At 45.0% G+C, this 15026-nt stretch overlaps 2 protein-coding genes across 2 annotated transcripts in view; one reads left to right on the forward strand and one right to left on the reverse strand.

The window, feature by feature from the left end:
• The window catches only part of pax8 (paired box 8), a gene marked incomplete at its 5' end in the record, with an annotated part of 11447 nt that extends 8241 nt beyond the window's left edge, over positions 1-3206 (forward strand). The window contains 2 exons of the mRNA XM_083670442.1: positions 374-460; positions 1874-3206. Coding sequence (XP_083526568.1) covers positions 374-460; positions 1874-1944 — 158 coding nt within the window. The 3' untranslated portion in view covers positions 1945-3206. The remainder of the gene's footprint in view (positions 1-373; positions 461-1873) is intronic.
• Positions 3207-12757: 9551 nt separating this feature from the next.
• LOC310804655 (uncharacterized protein) overlaps positions 12758-15026 on the reverse strand; it is a 9849-nt gene continuing 7580 nt past the window's right edge. Inside the window, exons 9-12 of the mRNA XM_083669973.1 lie at positions 14795-14937; positions 14395-14539; positions 13987-14133; positions 12758-13742 (exon numbers count right to left, since the gene is read on the reverse strand). Coding sequence (XP_083526099.1) covers positions 13455-13742; positions 13987-14133; positions 14395-14539; positions 14795-14937 — 723 coding nt within the window. The 3' untranslated portion in view covers positions 12758-13454. The remainder of the gene's footprint in view (positions 13743-13986; positions 14134-14394; positions 14540-14794; positions 14938-15026) is intronic.

Here is a 15026-nt window from a genome sequence, read left to right on the forward strand (position 1 = left end):
CCCTCGGATCAAGGCGAGAGAAAGAACACTTTGAGTCTTTATAAGAACACTTATACTTTAGATTGTTTATTATGGTTTTTTTCCGAAACACTGTGTGTGCATTTGTGTGTGTGTGTGTGTGTGTGTGTGTGTGTGTGTGTGTGTGTGTGTGTGTGTGTGTGTGTGTGTGTGTGTGTGTGTGTGTGTGTGTGTGTGCGCGTGCATGCGTGTTAGTGTGTGAGTGTGTGTGTGTGTGTGTATGTGCGCGCACGTGTGTGCCTGTGTGCGTGTTAGTGTGTGTGTGTGTGTGTGTGGATGCGTGTGTGCATGCTTCATCTCCACATCCAGTATGTCTGATGTGTGTTTGCTGTGCTCATTCTTCCCTCTCCTGCAGGTGCAGACTACTCTGGTCAGACCTACACACACTCCCCCTACACCTCCTACAGCGAAGCCTGGAGATTCACCAACTCCAGCATCCTAGGTGAGTACGGCTTTGTTATTTGTTCACAGGCTGGTGGAAGCAGGAATCAGATGACGGGCTCATTGTAATTAGATTAGATGAGATTAGATTCAACTTTATTGTCATTGTGCAGAGTACAAGTACAGAGACAACGAGATGCAGTTAGCGTCTAACCAGAAGTGCAAAAAAAGCAGAAAAGTGCAGTGTGAACAATATATACAGGTAGTGCAGTATAAGCAGTATATGAGCAGTAATACCATGAGGAGTGATACCATTCCTCATTCCGTTCCATGCATTACAATGAGCCCGTCCTCTGATTTCTACCTCCACTGGCCTCTCTGCGGTTCACAGGACAGGACACCCCCTTCATCAGTAGTGAGGGCCTGTAGTCGTGGTTCGTGTCCTCCTGCTGATGCCATCTTAGAGATTCCACACGACCTCTGGCTGATTATGAATCTGATCCACTTACGATAGGAGCACACCTCATCCATGAGCAAGTACACAAGTGAAGCGTTTATAATACACCCCACAGATCAGAGGGAATTACGGTTGATTGATTGCTCCTAGATTCCACATAAACTATCGAAAAGCCACTCTCTTAGAATTTTGCGTTCAATACCATTCATATTCATTTCCGGGCCTAAACGCCATCAAGTCAAATTTGTTTACCTCAGTAAATGACTGTGATGGCCCACCGTAACTATGGTGGTGCATGACAACCACAAACACTCCAAACACCCCTATGCCAACCAGGAAGTCCTGTACAGACACAAAGTTAGTTTCAGTCACATGTCGCAAATGACATCGTCTCGCTAGCATAATCCCCATGGAAACTAGTTACCCAGTTACCAGGGGGGGTAGGCCCTATCCCTGCCGCCCATTGGTGTTACTGTACAGTATCTGGGCTGACCAGCCAATGAGAACACGCCTCTGGCCTTCTGGTCACAAGACTGGATGTCACCTTGGGCCTGCTGATGTCACTAGCGAGGCTGAAGTATGAACAAAACCAGATCTATTAGACAGTATTAATGTTTCTGTCTTCATTTTTAATGACAGACACACAAAGTGTAAAATATGAAGGTACTTTTACCATCGCCTACTGTAGTAAGCCACCCTTTCACAGAGAGAGAGAGAGAGAGAGAGAGAGAGAGAGAGAGAGAGAGAGAGAGAGGGAGAGAGAGAGAGAGAGAGAGAGAGAGAGAGAGAGAGAGAGGGAGAGAGAGACAGAGAGTGCACAACAGCATCCATTCATTGAACAAACTATCCAAGCAAGTCCGATTTCCAGCGGAACCATCTGCTATTGTCATGATAAAGAAAGCCTGTTCAGCATTGCATTGTGTCCTTCCTCTTAACACCATCAAAGCACCCAGCTAAAAAAATCAAACCACAAAAGGCTACAGTGGTTAACTCCTTTATCTCTGTCGCCCCCTACAGGTTCCCCCTATTACTACGGCTCGGCCTCCCGCACTGCTCCCCCCTCCACTGCAGCCTATGACCACCTCTAGCTCCCATGGACAAGGCCACACATACGGGACTGAGACAAACAAAGGAACAAGGAGGAAAAGAAGCAAAGAATAGGAAACCATGAAGCTATGAAGCGGTGGAGCGGTGGAGCGGTGGAGAGAACGGGACAGTGATATAATGGACAGCATTCTGATAATGGACCAGCGCATCAACATGGACAGACGTCGGAAACACTGGACCAGCAATGTTTGTTATGCATGATCTCATGGACAAGACAGCAACAACACCTACTCATGGCTAACTAATGAATTATTTATTTGTTTGTTTTTATTGACAGCCTCATCCAGGGTGACTTTGATACATACATGTTTACATGTTCAGGTTCTAAACACTGTCAAACATCCAGGGGACTGATTAAATACTGTCAAACATCCAGGGGACTGACTAAATAATGGCAAACATCCATGGAACTGACTAAAGACTATCTAACATCCAGGGGACTGACTAAATAATGGCAAACATCCATGGGACTGATTAAACACTGTCAAACATCCAGGGGACTGATTTGGCCGGTGACAACGCCGGCGTAGCCTACATGTCATGGCTCGAACGCTGCTCAGCCAAAGACTTCCTTTACGGCACGTTTGACAACACTACACGTGTAACAGGAGAGCTGGTAGAACGTTGCAGCTCTGTTTCCATTGCAACATCACATAATGGACTGTTTGAGGCGAACCGTGCAGTAGCTGACTTCCTGGATTTGCATTAAGTTTACAACACTCATACGACCCTCTCTTTTCTGGTGGCACATATCCCTGCTTTCACATCCCTTCGTTTCTGTATTTCCTGATGTTTATTTCCTGTTGTCTCTGTGTTGCATTCAAATGTCAGTCTTTGAGCTTCCGTCTCCACAAACATACAGTAGCCTATCAACCGTCTGAATGAGAGAGGTAGAACTGCAGTCCCACTTATATTGCATTGACTTGGTGTCATTATCACAACACAAAGTCCCTCGTATTCCCCTCAACCAACATTGAACTGTCTGGATGACTTGTTTGGCAATATGTATATATTGTAAATGGCAAACTGTTCTTGGGGAAGAAATGCAATTTTATTATGAAGATGATTTGGTGTTGACTATGGTGGGGAATAATGAGTATCTGAAAAACAAATGACTCTTGAAAGATTTTTTTTTTTTTTTCTTCAATGATATTTGGAGTTTGTTGTCATGCTGATGTTTGGTAAAAACTGTGACTAAACTATTTTTTTTCTCTTATACTGTTATTAATATTATTGAAGATGTAAATATGGAATTTCTAAAGAATTATTTTAATTAAATAAAGCATGACAAAGTGATTGAGTGCCTTTCATTGTTTTTTTTTCACGTTTGACAGTATTCTTCCATTGATCCAGAGAAGACTTACAACACCGACACGATGCTCAAAAACACCTAAGATAGCAACCTAACTACTTTTAACCCATTTGGTCTGACTAATGTGGCGAATTGTAATGGCGAAAATAAATACAGAAAACAAACCACTGACTGCCCTGGAGTATGATAAGCTTTGACGGAGTTTAGATGTTTCAACACTATTGTTACATTATGTAAGAGAGCCCCATAATTATCAGTGGTAACAACGCTTCTGTGATCCACCTGAACCCAAATGCAGCCGGATATGTAATGTTGTCTTAAGACACTCATTGATAATTGTGTGGCTCATTTAGAGCGTGTCTTTAATGTGGTTTTAGTTGGCCTGTCAGTGAAACAGTAATAAACAATATCCCACCTAAACCCACAACTTGTAGGACTTCTGCTTCACAACCATTTTTATTTTACTTGAAGTAATTTTCGTGCTGTTGGATTCTCTTCCCAGACGTGGAAGATATGTAAAATGGCCATTTATTGATCACTCCTATAATTAAACATTACGAATTACGTACAATCTTTATACAAATGTTGTATTATTATTTTTTATTATTTTTACTATTATTATAATTATTATTATGCCTGCGGCCTTCTGAAAATACTTAAATGTTGCAGATTTTCTGCAACTCAGCAATTTACTCCAAACGTAAGAGGACGAAAGCAATGATCCTGAAAACACGCGCATCTGTTTAATTTCTTTTTTTATTTTCTGCATCATGTAGTTTTATTTGCAATTATTTCTCCCCTCTTTGCGGCCTCATTATTATACTGCGGTAACGAGGCCACGGTTCGGCGGTGCCACGGCCCACCTGGACCCACCGTCACAGGCGCGCGGGACGTGATGGATGGCCTCCCCGGTGCGCATACGGGATACTGCCAATGCGCGGGCACACCTCACAGTGTTCAACAAAAAAACAAAAAAAGTGAGGCTACTGGCTTTGGATAAGCAACCAAACCAAGACAATAAAACGAAGAAATTCGGATTTATTTTTAATTTAACATGTTTTCGTTTTATTTGATGGTGTCGATTTACCTGCGGTCTTTGGATTCATTCGGAACGACGCTAATTTATCCCCCCGAGAGGTTTTTGTTCAACTTCGCTGTTTTGGCTTGAAAGTGAGCCGATAAAAACTATACTGAAAAAAAAACAATTAAAAAAACTATGTTGCCTTTTTACTGTATAATGCACTTAAATTATTCCTGAATCTTGTCTTAACCTTTTGCTTTACTCAGTGGAAGATTATATTTATTTCCTTTTAAATATAGGCTATGAACCGCAAGTTGTGTGTGTCTCATGGCCTCAATATACAACGGAAACAATCAACTCAAATCAAACAATACATAAATCAAATCAAATTAAGGCTAAGCTGCCTTTTGAAAACATAGTTTTAAGTACACAATATCAATGATTACTGGCAGGCAATACAATGCAATCAGGGCAGTATTCAGCAACTGATGTAGATTGGTCTTGACATCTCTTTACTTACAGTATCCACTCCCTCCCTTTCATTCTCCCCCTCCCTCCCTCCATGCCTCTTCTCTTCATTTTCTCTCTGTCTATCTGTCTATCTCTCTGTCTATCTCTCTGTCTGTCTGTCTGTCTATCTCTCTGTCTATCTGTCTCTTTTTCTTTCTTTCTTTCTTTCTTTCTTTCTTTCTTTCTTTCTTTCTTTCTCTCTGTTGGACTATTCCTCTACCTCTCTATCCTATCTCCTACATCAGTCCCTTCTTCTACAGTCTGTCCTGTCCTAGGTGTTTACCTTTCACCATGATAGTGATGGAAGTGGTGTGTCCCTCTAAAGGGATAAACATTTATTTCAGTTCCCTGTTCATGCCCACCGTAAAACACATCCTCACACAGTGACACAGAGGAGCTTTAAACTACTACACCCACTCCATTTTTAATGTTGGCAAAATGAGGCAATCCCCCCAAAGCATCAAATTCAAATTCCTAAGCCTCCACGCCTGAGCCAGCTGACCAACTGCCAGGGAAATAATGACAGCAACTGTTAAACATTAACAATCCTGCAGCCAAAGAGTCGAAAACAACATTATACTGCCACAAACAACAACAACATGAATACCTCATCTCTTTCTCTCTCTCTCTGTCTGTCTGTCTCCCTCTCTCATTCTCTCTCCGTCTATCTCTGTCACCCTCCCTCTCTTTCTCTCTGTCTCTCTCTCCCTCTCTCTCCCTCTGTCTCTCTCGTTCCCCCCATCCCTAGCCTTCGCCTGGCTCTGGGCGACAGTGGGCCTATTAGTGTAGAGGTTTTGGGCCACAGTGCTTCTAGTAATGAGCCCGGCAGCACAATACAGGCACCGGGCCGGAACAGCTGAGGGGGAGACAAAGCCAGCAGGATGGGGAGAGCACTGGGGGCTTGGGGTAACTACATTTAACAGAGAGAGAGAGAGAGACAGCGGGACAGAATGGTATGTGTGTGTGTGTGTGTGTGTGTGTGTGTGTGTGTCCTTGTGTCTGTGAACATTCTTCTGTATGGTATGTGCGAGAGCGTGTGTGTATGGTGTATGGTGTGTGTGTGTGTGTGTGTGTGTGTGTGTGTGTGTGTGTGTGTGCGTGTGTGTAAAGTGTATGGTGCGTGTGCGTGTGTGTGTGTGCGTGTGTGTGCGTGCGTGCGTGTGTGTGCGTGTGTGCGTGCGTGCGTGTGTGCATGCGCATGTGTGTGTGTGGTATGTGTGTGTGTGGTATGTGTGTGTGTCTTTGGAGAGGGGGCATGTGTGCCTATAACCATTACTGGGACAAAATAAGAGACAGATCTGGGCCCCTGGAGGAGCTGCTGGCAAAAAGGCAGCACGAAGTGTGTGGCAATCAGCGGAATGACGGGTCAGAGTTGTCCTACGCCAGTCAACCAGAAACTTCTCCACTTATCTCCGGGCCCGAGACATTGGTGGTGAACCAACTCAGACTCCCAAATAAGTATTGTGCGACCGATGGTATTTGTCTGCCTAAATGAATCACATGCTGCTGTTGTTTTAAACTGAGAATGGCTGCTCTGGGAGGTTGTCTCTGAGGGTCTCTTGTCTACCCAACACGTATGCGGGGGACACTGCCATTGTGGCCGGGTAGAGAGGCACTTAACCCATATTGGGTGAGTGAACACATCACCTTCATTAATTGATTTGGATGGAGCATCGGTCATTAATGTGAACCCTGTTGGTCTCTTACATAACAGTCCCTCGTTTTTTTTTCCTGCTGAAAATGAAATGAATAAACAATTGGACCCGTTTCAAATGAGCTCATTGTCCTGGTATGGCTTTGTCCATACAGTAGCAAGCCTGACCGATAGTCTCCATGTCACTGTCTGTTTATCTCCTTCCTTCACAGACCAAAACCTCAAATGTTCTACGATGACTAATCTATTGTATCATATAATAAACCGTGCTATAGAAACCTACTTTCTGTTCTAAATGTCAAAAATGTAAATGTAAAAATTCTGTTCTGCTTCTGAAAACAGCTAAGTCCCTCTCCCTCAAACACTTAAAAGAGAATTCTAATTAGAAGTTACACCCTGAGTCACTTCAAGAAGCGGTCTTATCTTTCCATTTAACCGTATAGAGGAAGTTAAAACTAACGCAGGGCCGTGGTCAAACAGACATGTCTCTGTGGTCCCAGGTAGAGCAGGCCGGGGAACACAGGTGCCCTCTGTTTCACTGACCTATTAGCACACAGCCCTCAGGGCAGGAAGCACTATTGACTAGAGACATCAAGAGAAACGCACCTTTCAAAGCACACACGCCTTCCGGACACACACACACACACACACACACACACACACACACACACACACACACACACACACACACACACACACTCTCCTATACAGACACACACACACACTCTCCTATACAGACACACACACACATACACACACACACACACACACACACACACACACACACACACCCACCTGGATACAATCTGCCAGGTATCAGGTACTAGCCCCAGGGGGAGGCCTGAACTCTGGACTTGGGAACACAGAGTCAAACCACGGCTGACATTGGTCTTTGTCAGTGGAGACCTCCGAAACACACTCTGCTTCAATTCAACGCTTCCTTTTAATCGTGTTGTTTACTACGGGGCACCTAGGATTACCTCGATCTAATGTGAATAAGACTCCCAATGAAGCCTCTCATTTAGAAGCGGAATCGCTGAAAGGACAAACAGTCAAGATCAGTCAAGCTTAGCCGACACAAAGAAAACCTATTTTAAGTGTTTGTCCTGTGTTGCCCAAGTCTAAAAAAAAACCTGCATTAGTCACAGCGTACGTTGCCTACTCAGATCTAGTATCAGTGTGATTCAGTGTGTTTCTGTGTTGCTCCTGCGTCTAAGATCCACGGACTCCCAGGCAGCCTAGGGTGTGTTGTCAGAGCGGAGCAGAGCAGGGCAGGGCAGGAGTGTGGGGAGGTAGAGACTGGGGAGAGGGTAAAGTTAGGTCATGCATTGAAATGCCCTTAAGCCAGGCACTTTACCTGAACTGTTCCAGTGAGAGGGTCCTCGCCTGCAAAGCCTTACGTTCTAAAGGGTACAGAGGAAAGGCTGTGACATCCAGGCTGTTGTTCACGATGGGTCTGGGTCTGCTTAGCAAATAAAATGAAAATGTCTGCTTCTAGGGGGTCTGGTGTAGGGAAAACAACTCTAGGAATGAAATCTAGGAAAAAGGGAAAGAACGTGTGTCTCATCTTTCTTTTTGCACCTCTCTCACCTCCATGCCCTCACATACACAACACCCTCCGTAATTATTGGGACAGTGAAGCATTTTTTTCTTCTTTTGGCTCTTTAGTCCAAAAGTTTGGACTTTAAATCAAAGGTTAAAGTATAGATTCCCAGCTTTTATTTGAGGGTATTTTTTTGTGTATGTATTGGTTTCACCACACGTTTTATACATCCCCCTATTTCATGGCACTAAACGTATTAAGAAAATTGGCTTGACAGGTGGTTCTGGTTAGTCAGGTGTGTTCTATCGCATAATCTGTGCAGGCATAAGAGAGCGATCAGAGCTGTCTAGTCTTGATTCGAGGCTCTGCGTTTGCCTTTCAAGCCTATTAGTTTCTGTCAAAATGAGGACCAAAGTGGTGTCACTGAATGTCAAGGAAACCATTTTGAGGCTGAAAAATCAGTAAAAAAAAAATTGCCAGCAGAAAACTAACAGAAACATCGGCTTATCAAAATCAACAGTTTATAACATCACTAACAAGGAAGAAAGCACTGGTTAGCTCAGCAATCCAAACAGCTTGGTAGGCCAAGGAAGACTTTTGCAGTGGATGACCAAAAAATCCTCACCATAATTAAGAAAAATCCCAGAACAGAGACTACTGTATGTCTTTAGTTCAAAAACAGGAAGGCAGGTTCCAGTTTGCTAAAGAGTACCATAAAGACCTGCAGAGTTCTGAAAAAGGTCTTACAGATAAGACAAATATTATCATCTCGTATTGTCATATTACTCTTGTATCAACTGCCCAAGATCCGCAGCTTACCACCTCATGTGTGAAACATGTGTGAAACATGTGTGAAACATGGTGTGGGCATACAGTACATAGCTGCCACTAGAATTGTCTCACTTGTCTTCATTGACGGTGTGACTGCAGCAGAATGAATTCTGAAGTGTACCGAAACATCTTGTTTGCTCCAGTTCAAGAAAATGCCTCCAAACTCATTGGATGGCGCTTCATCATACAGTAATACAATGACCCCAAACATACTGCCATAGCAACTACAACGTTTTTCAGGGCCAAAAAGTGGAATATTATTCACTGGCCAAGTCAATCTTCAGATTCATATCCAATTGAACACACACTTCATATCCTGGAGATAAGATTTTAGGCAAAAAGACCTGAACTGAAGATGGCTGCAGTACAGGCCTGGCAGAGCATCAGAAAATATACCCAGAGTCTGGTGGGGTCGATGGGTCACAGACTTCAGGCAGTTATTGCATACAAAGCCTATGTGACGAAATACAAAAAATGTGTGTTTAATTTGGACATAATATGAATCTGTCCCAATACTTTTGATGCCATTAAATATTTCTAAATGGTGAAACCAATATGTACACAAATAACCTCAAACAAAAGCTGAGGATCTATACTTTAATCTCATAGTAATTGTTTAATTTCAAATCCAACCGTTTAGAGTTTAGAGCCAAAAGAAGAAAAAATGCTTTATTGTCCCAATAATTACAGAGGGCACTGTATATATAGAAAGAGGGGGAAGAAAGAAGGATGGCAGATATATGATAAACAATATTGAATTGATTACAAAAAGGAATATAGGAAATAGTAGAGGATTAAATGAAAACAAAATATAGGGTTAGATAAACAGTGTACTGATGGGATGGAAACCGAATCGAAGGAGCCCTTCTCTTGTTCCCTACTTGTCTGTAGTGCTTGTGTGTGTTACAGTCCAGGGCTTGTGAGGCATGCTGGAGACCCTCTCTAGCTCAAGAGGACCCAGAGGGAGAGCAGACAGAGAGACACAGAGAGAGAGAGAGACAGAGAGAGAGAGACAGAGAGAGAGAGACAGAGAGAGAGAGACAGGGAGACAGAGAGAGAGAGAGACAGAGAGAGACAGAGAGAGAGAGACAGGGAGACAGAGAGAGAGAGAGACAGAGAGAGAGAGAGAGAGAGAGAGAGAGACAGAGAGAGAGACAGAGAGAGAGAGACAGGGAGACAGAGAGAGAGAGAGACAGAGAGAGACAGAGAGAGAGAGACAGGGAGACAGAGAGAGAGAGAGACAGAGAGAGAGAGAGAGAGAGAGAGAGAGACAGAGAGAGAGAGACAGGGAGACAGAGAGAGAGAGAGACAGAGAGAGACAGAGAGAGAGAGACAGGGAGACAGAGAGAGAGAGAGAGAGAGAAAGAGAGAGAGAGACAGAGAGAGAGAGACAGGGAGACAGAGAGAGAGAGAGACAGAGAGAGACAGAGAGAGAGAGACAGGGAGACAGAGAGAGAGAGAGACAGAGAGAGAGAGAGAGAGAGAAAGAGAGAGAGAGACAGAGAGAGAGAGACAGGGAGACAGAGAGAGAGAGAGACAGAGAGAGACAGAGAGAGAGAGACAGGGAGACAGAGAGAGAGAGAGACAGAGAGAGAGAGAGAGAGAGAGAGAGAGACAGAGAGAGAGACAGAGAGACATTGAAGAGCCGGCCGGGGCCAGAGAGAGAGAAAGCCTTGCCGTAACGCCAGTCAGTTGCCGGCAGTCAGGAGTGGAGTGGCTGAAAGGGGATGGATAGAAAAGAGGAGGGGGGGAGAGAGGAAGAGGGAGGAAAAAGCACATGGAATACAGAGAGAGAAATAATGGGTTAGAGCCGGATAAAAGATAAAAAGTAACAAGTAGAGCGTGCTAGGCGTCAGGGCCAGATGGAGAATGTGTGTCAGGAGGGACATTGAGGGCAGAGGCAGGAGAGACAGACGGAGAAAAGAAAGCATAAGGACAAATGTGTGTGTGTGTGTGTGTGTGTGTGTGTGTGTGTGTGTGTGTGTGTTTGTGTGTGTGTGTGTCTATGCTGTGTGTGTTTGTGTGTCTACGTTGTGTGTGTGTCTACGTTTTGTGTATGTGTGTGTGTGTGTGTGTGTGTGTGTCTACGCTGTGTATGTGTGTGCGTGTGTGCGTCTACGCTGTGTGTGTGTGTGTGTGTGTGTGTGTCTATATTAGAGAAGCTATGAACGATGGGTGGCGTTGGAAACAGGATGAGTGTTTGTGTGCATGTTTCACAGTGTCAGCATGGGACAGAGAGGCGGGAGTGACCCTATGTGTTAGGGGGCTTATTTTGAGGTTGCCCGGTGCCCAGTCCAAGCCCTGGACAAACCCCTAATGATCACAACTCTGGCCTTGCCTTTTTAATAACCCAACCAGCCCTGACAGAGCTCCACAAAGCTCCCCCAACCACAGAATGGGGTGTAGAGGGCGGAACAAAAACAAGCCACTTCCATGTGAAGGATGCCCTCTGAACCTGGGCTAATGCAGGCGCAGGCCGCTCCTCTCCTCCTCCTCCTCCAGCCCCACTGGCACGGCCAGGCTTTGTGTGGAGTGGAGGAGTGGAGGGAGTGAGGGAGGGAGGGTGGGAGGGAGGGAGGGAGGGAGGGGGGAGATGACATGGCACTCAGACCCACCACCACTTCTGCGGTTATGCTCCAGAGGCCATCCAAAGAAAGCTTTGGTCGAGACCTACCATTGACGGTAACACCCAAAGTATTCACTGCAGTTTGTACCGCGCATACGATTAGAAAGCCAAGCCGGTGACTATGTGTATAAGTGAACGTTTTAAGAGTGTCTCTTCAACGCTATGAGGTCTAAAGTAATCATACTTTCAATTCAGTTCAATATGAATTCAGTTCAATATGATACGTTATACTTCTTCGAGAGCAAGAGGGGCAGAGGGAGGGGTTTTCCAAGATGGCGTCTCTGCACCGTAACTTATCAGGCAGGCACACCGAGGCACCGTTACAGCCCGGGGCTTCTGTCAGTCATCTGCTCAATCAATCATTCAGATCTTCCCCAATCTGGCCTTATCTTAATGGGCAGTTGTTATTCAAATGAATGAATAGGAGTCATTTTCATTCAGAATACGTGAAAATAACCATTATCACATTATCACATGACCCCACCCATCACCAGACTGATTGATTTGACTAAACCATGACGAATGATGAGTATAGGGGCCCAGAGTTTTTCCCCTCACCACGGCACAGTACCTGACCAGGAAAAAACTGCGGCAAAGAGAGACAGAGGTATGAGAATATGTGCCATAGAGAAGGGAGCAGTCTTGATCCTGAGGTGCTAACACACACAAGGACATCGAGACGCGTTGGTTTGACCGGTCCTCATTGTCTGCGGCCCTCTATGGCCACAACTATTGTCACATGACATTCCTGTGTGTCATCCTCAACAGGGACATCAAAGAGGAACGCGGGGGGCATCGGAGGCATCCTGTTTCTTATTGTCACACCCTCCAGGCTGACCTCACGCTTAACACGGCACACTGAAAGGGAACAAAACCAAAAAAACGACAGAATTCTGCAATGTGCCACAGAGAGAGATGACAAAGTCTTCCCTGTCGGCCATTGTGGTTGATTTTGCCGTTCTCATGGCTACAAGGGCATAACATGATTGACAGCGCAAGAAATTGGGATTGAGCAATGGATAATTGAACTTTGCTTCAATTTCAATCATAAATGAGCACTGATTGAACATATACATGTATATTGTATTTGCCATGTAAACGGTATCTGTGTTTGTGCTGTGCTACATGTATTGGTCTGTTATGTATTTGTTGTATTGTACTCTCTCTGACCGATTGCCACACTTGAAGTTACCACAGAAAAATATATGTTATTTTATTCTATACCTTCTCTGTAATAAGACAAAGTGATATTTATTTTGTATCACAGTTGACTAAGAACCACACTCTTTCATGGAGATCGATCAAAATATCTTTATACAGAATTGGAAATAAAACACTGCATTACAAAAAGGAGCATACACTTTATATTGACCACAAAATAATTTAGATTATTTTAACTGTACCAGAGACTTTGACTAGACATGCCTTCATTTGTGATAACCTGTTATACAGCGCCCTCTTGTGGTTATAATTACACAATTCATTGACCATCAAAACAGACAAAGTACCATTTTGAGTGACTGAAGAGTCACATTTCTGACAGAAATAATGAATCTCAACGGATAAGAAGAACAACAGAGCGTCCATTGAGATCCATGTGTGTTTGGAAGGATTCAATTCATTCAGACATAAACGCTTGTAGTAACTCCCTCTCAGCATGTCTCTCAACTTCAAACAAGGTCACCATCCCCTTCTGACTTAAAAGTGCCTATTGGAGAAATATCCTATGAAAAGCGAATGCAATAGAATTAAAGGACAACGTCACATTCCCTGAGAAAAAGGCCTTCACTGGGAGAGAAAAATGGGCTTTTGATGTTTGTCTCACTCCTCCCATTCAACAACTGTATTGTAAAAATTTAAATATTTAAAATGACTACAGTACCCAGAATTCTTGGCAGTAACAACACAGTTTCCATATACTGAGAGGAGAGGGAGGATTGACAGACATGTACCAGACAGTTATGTACATGTTTCACTGCTGACTGCCCTCCTCGTCAAATGTCCCTGTTGCGTCGCGGTATGATGATCTTGCGATAGGTCCGCCTCTCTGAGATGTTGCGTTTGACTTTCGCCAGGGGGGGTGGGGCCATCAACTCCAGTTCCAGGGAGGGGCTCGAGTGGGACTTCTTGAGTTCTCCCTCCTCCGCCTCCTCCTCCGGCATGTCTTTGCACACCTCTTTATCGAAGAGGTGGAGCTCGTTGCTTCCCACCACGGTGTCAGCTGACTGGGTGAGACCCTTCCAGGCCTCCAGCACCTGGAGGTAGACCTCATAGCGACTCTTCTGTAGAGAGAGGAGGGGGTCAGGGGTCAGGGGTCAGCCAGAGAGAGAGAGGGAAAGGTACAGACAATAATAATGTCACGTAGCCTCAATTGCATAATGCATATGCTCATATAACAAGCACTACATATACAGAAACACATTCACAAGCACCGACTCACACACACACACACACACACACACACACACACACACACACACACACACACACACACACACACACACACACACACACACACACACACACCTCATGCTGCAGGTACTCCTCTCTGACTCTGTGCTCCTCCAGCTCCCTGGCCTTGGCCCTGCGGCCCTCTGGGAGACTCTGCTGCAGGTAAGTCAGGTCCTCCTGGAAGGACTCCAGCATCCCTGTGTGGGACTGCACCTGCCTCTCCTGCAGGCAGGGGGCAGCACAGAGACAGGCGTCAGAGCACAGGCTCACATCAACAGCAAATACAGTATCAACAACACAGGTATGGACAGAGACACTTCTCAATGGTATACAAATGGTAATACTATATGTACGACACATTGTCTTGGATAGGTAATGCACTTTGGGGCTTTGTGAAAGGTGCTCTAAAAACATGGAAACAAAAGCATGATCAAAGCAGCGGGGTGTGGATCCAGACTCTAGAAAGTGAGGTTAGGTGGCTACCAGTGTGTGTGCGGACTGGGAGGCAGGCAGGATGGGTCGGCAGAACCTCCTCTGGGAGCCCACGGCGGCGGGGAAAGGAGGGGAGGAGTGTAGGGCCGACATAAGGTTAATACGGCTGATCCACGAACTCATCTCTGCTGTGGAGCTGATGGGGGGCAATAGGACCATGCACATAATAAGGTATAACATATCTTTTATTATGTAGAGTAACATAATCATGTGTGTTTATGGCAATAAATTTAAAAAAAAATAGCCATGGGATTGTTGGACTCTTGCATAACCTCTATGGTAAATGTTGTCACAAGAGTTTGACAACATTCTCACATGTTCCTCACATCATTAAACACACACACACACACACACACACACACACACACACACACACACACACTGCACTCACGAGGCCTGGAAGAGGAAGACCCTCCAGTCAGCGGTCTGCAAGCGGAAGACGTGGGGTTTCTTGGTGTAGTCTGCTGCCCTCTCTGACAGGGCGTGGTGCACACTGATCACCTCCTCCACACTCTGCCACTCTGTGCTCCTGTACTCATCCTGGCAGGGGAGGGGGGGGGCGAAACAGAGGAAGATGAGACCAGGGTGGGTGGCTTGGCTTCAGAAAGACTGACCATGAGATG

The sequence above is a fragment of the Argentina silus genome, assembly GCF_951799395.1.
Source record: "Argentina silus genome assembly, chromosome: 5".
NCBI classification, from domain to species: Eukaryota; Metazoa; Chordata; class Actinopteri; order Argentiniformes; family Argentinidae; genus Argentina; species Argentina silus.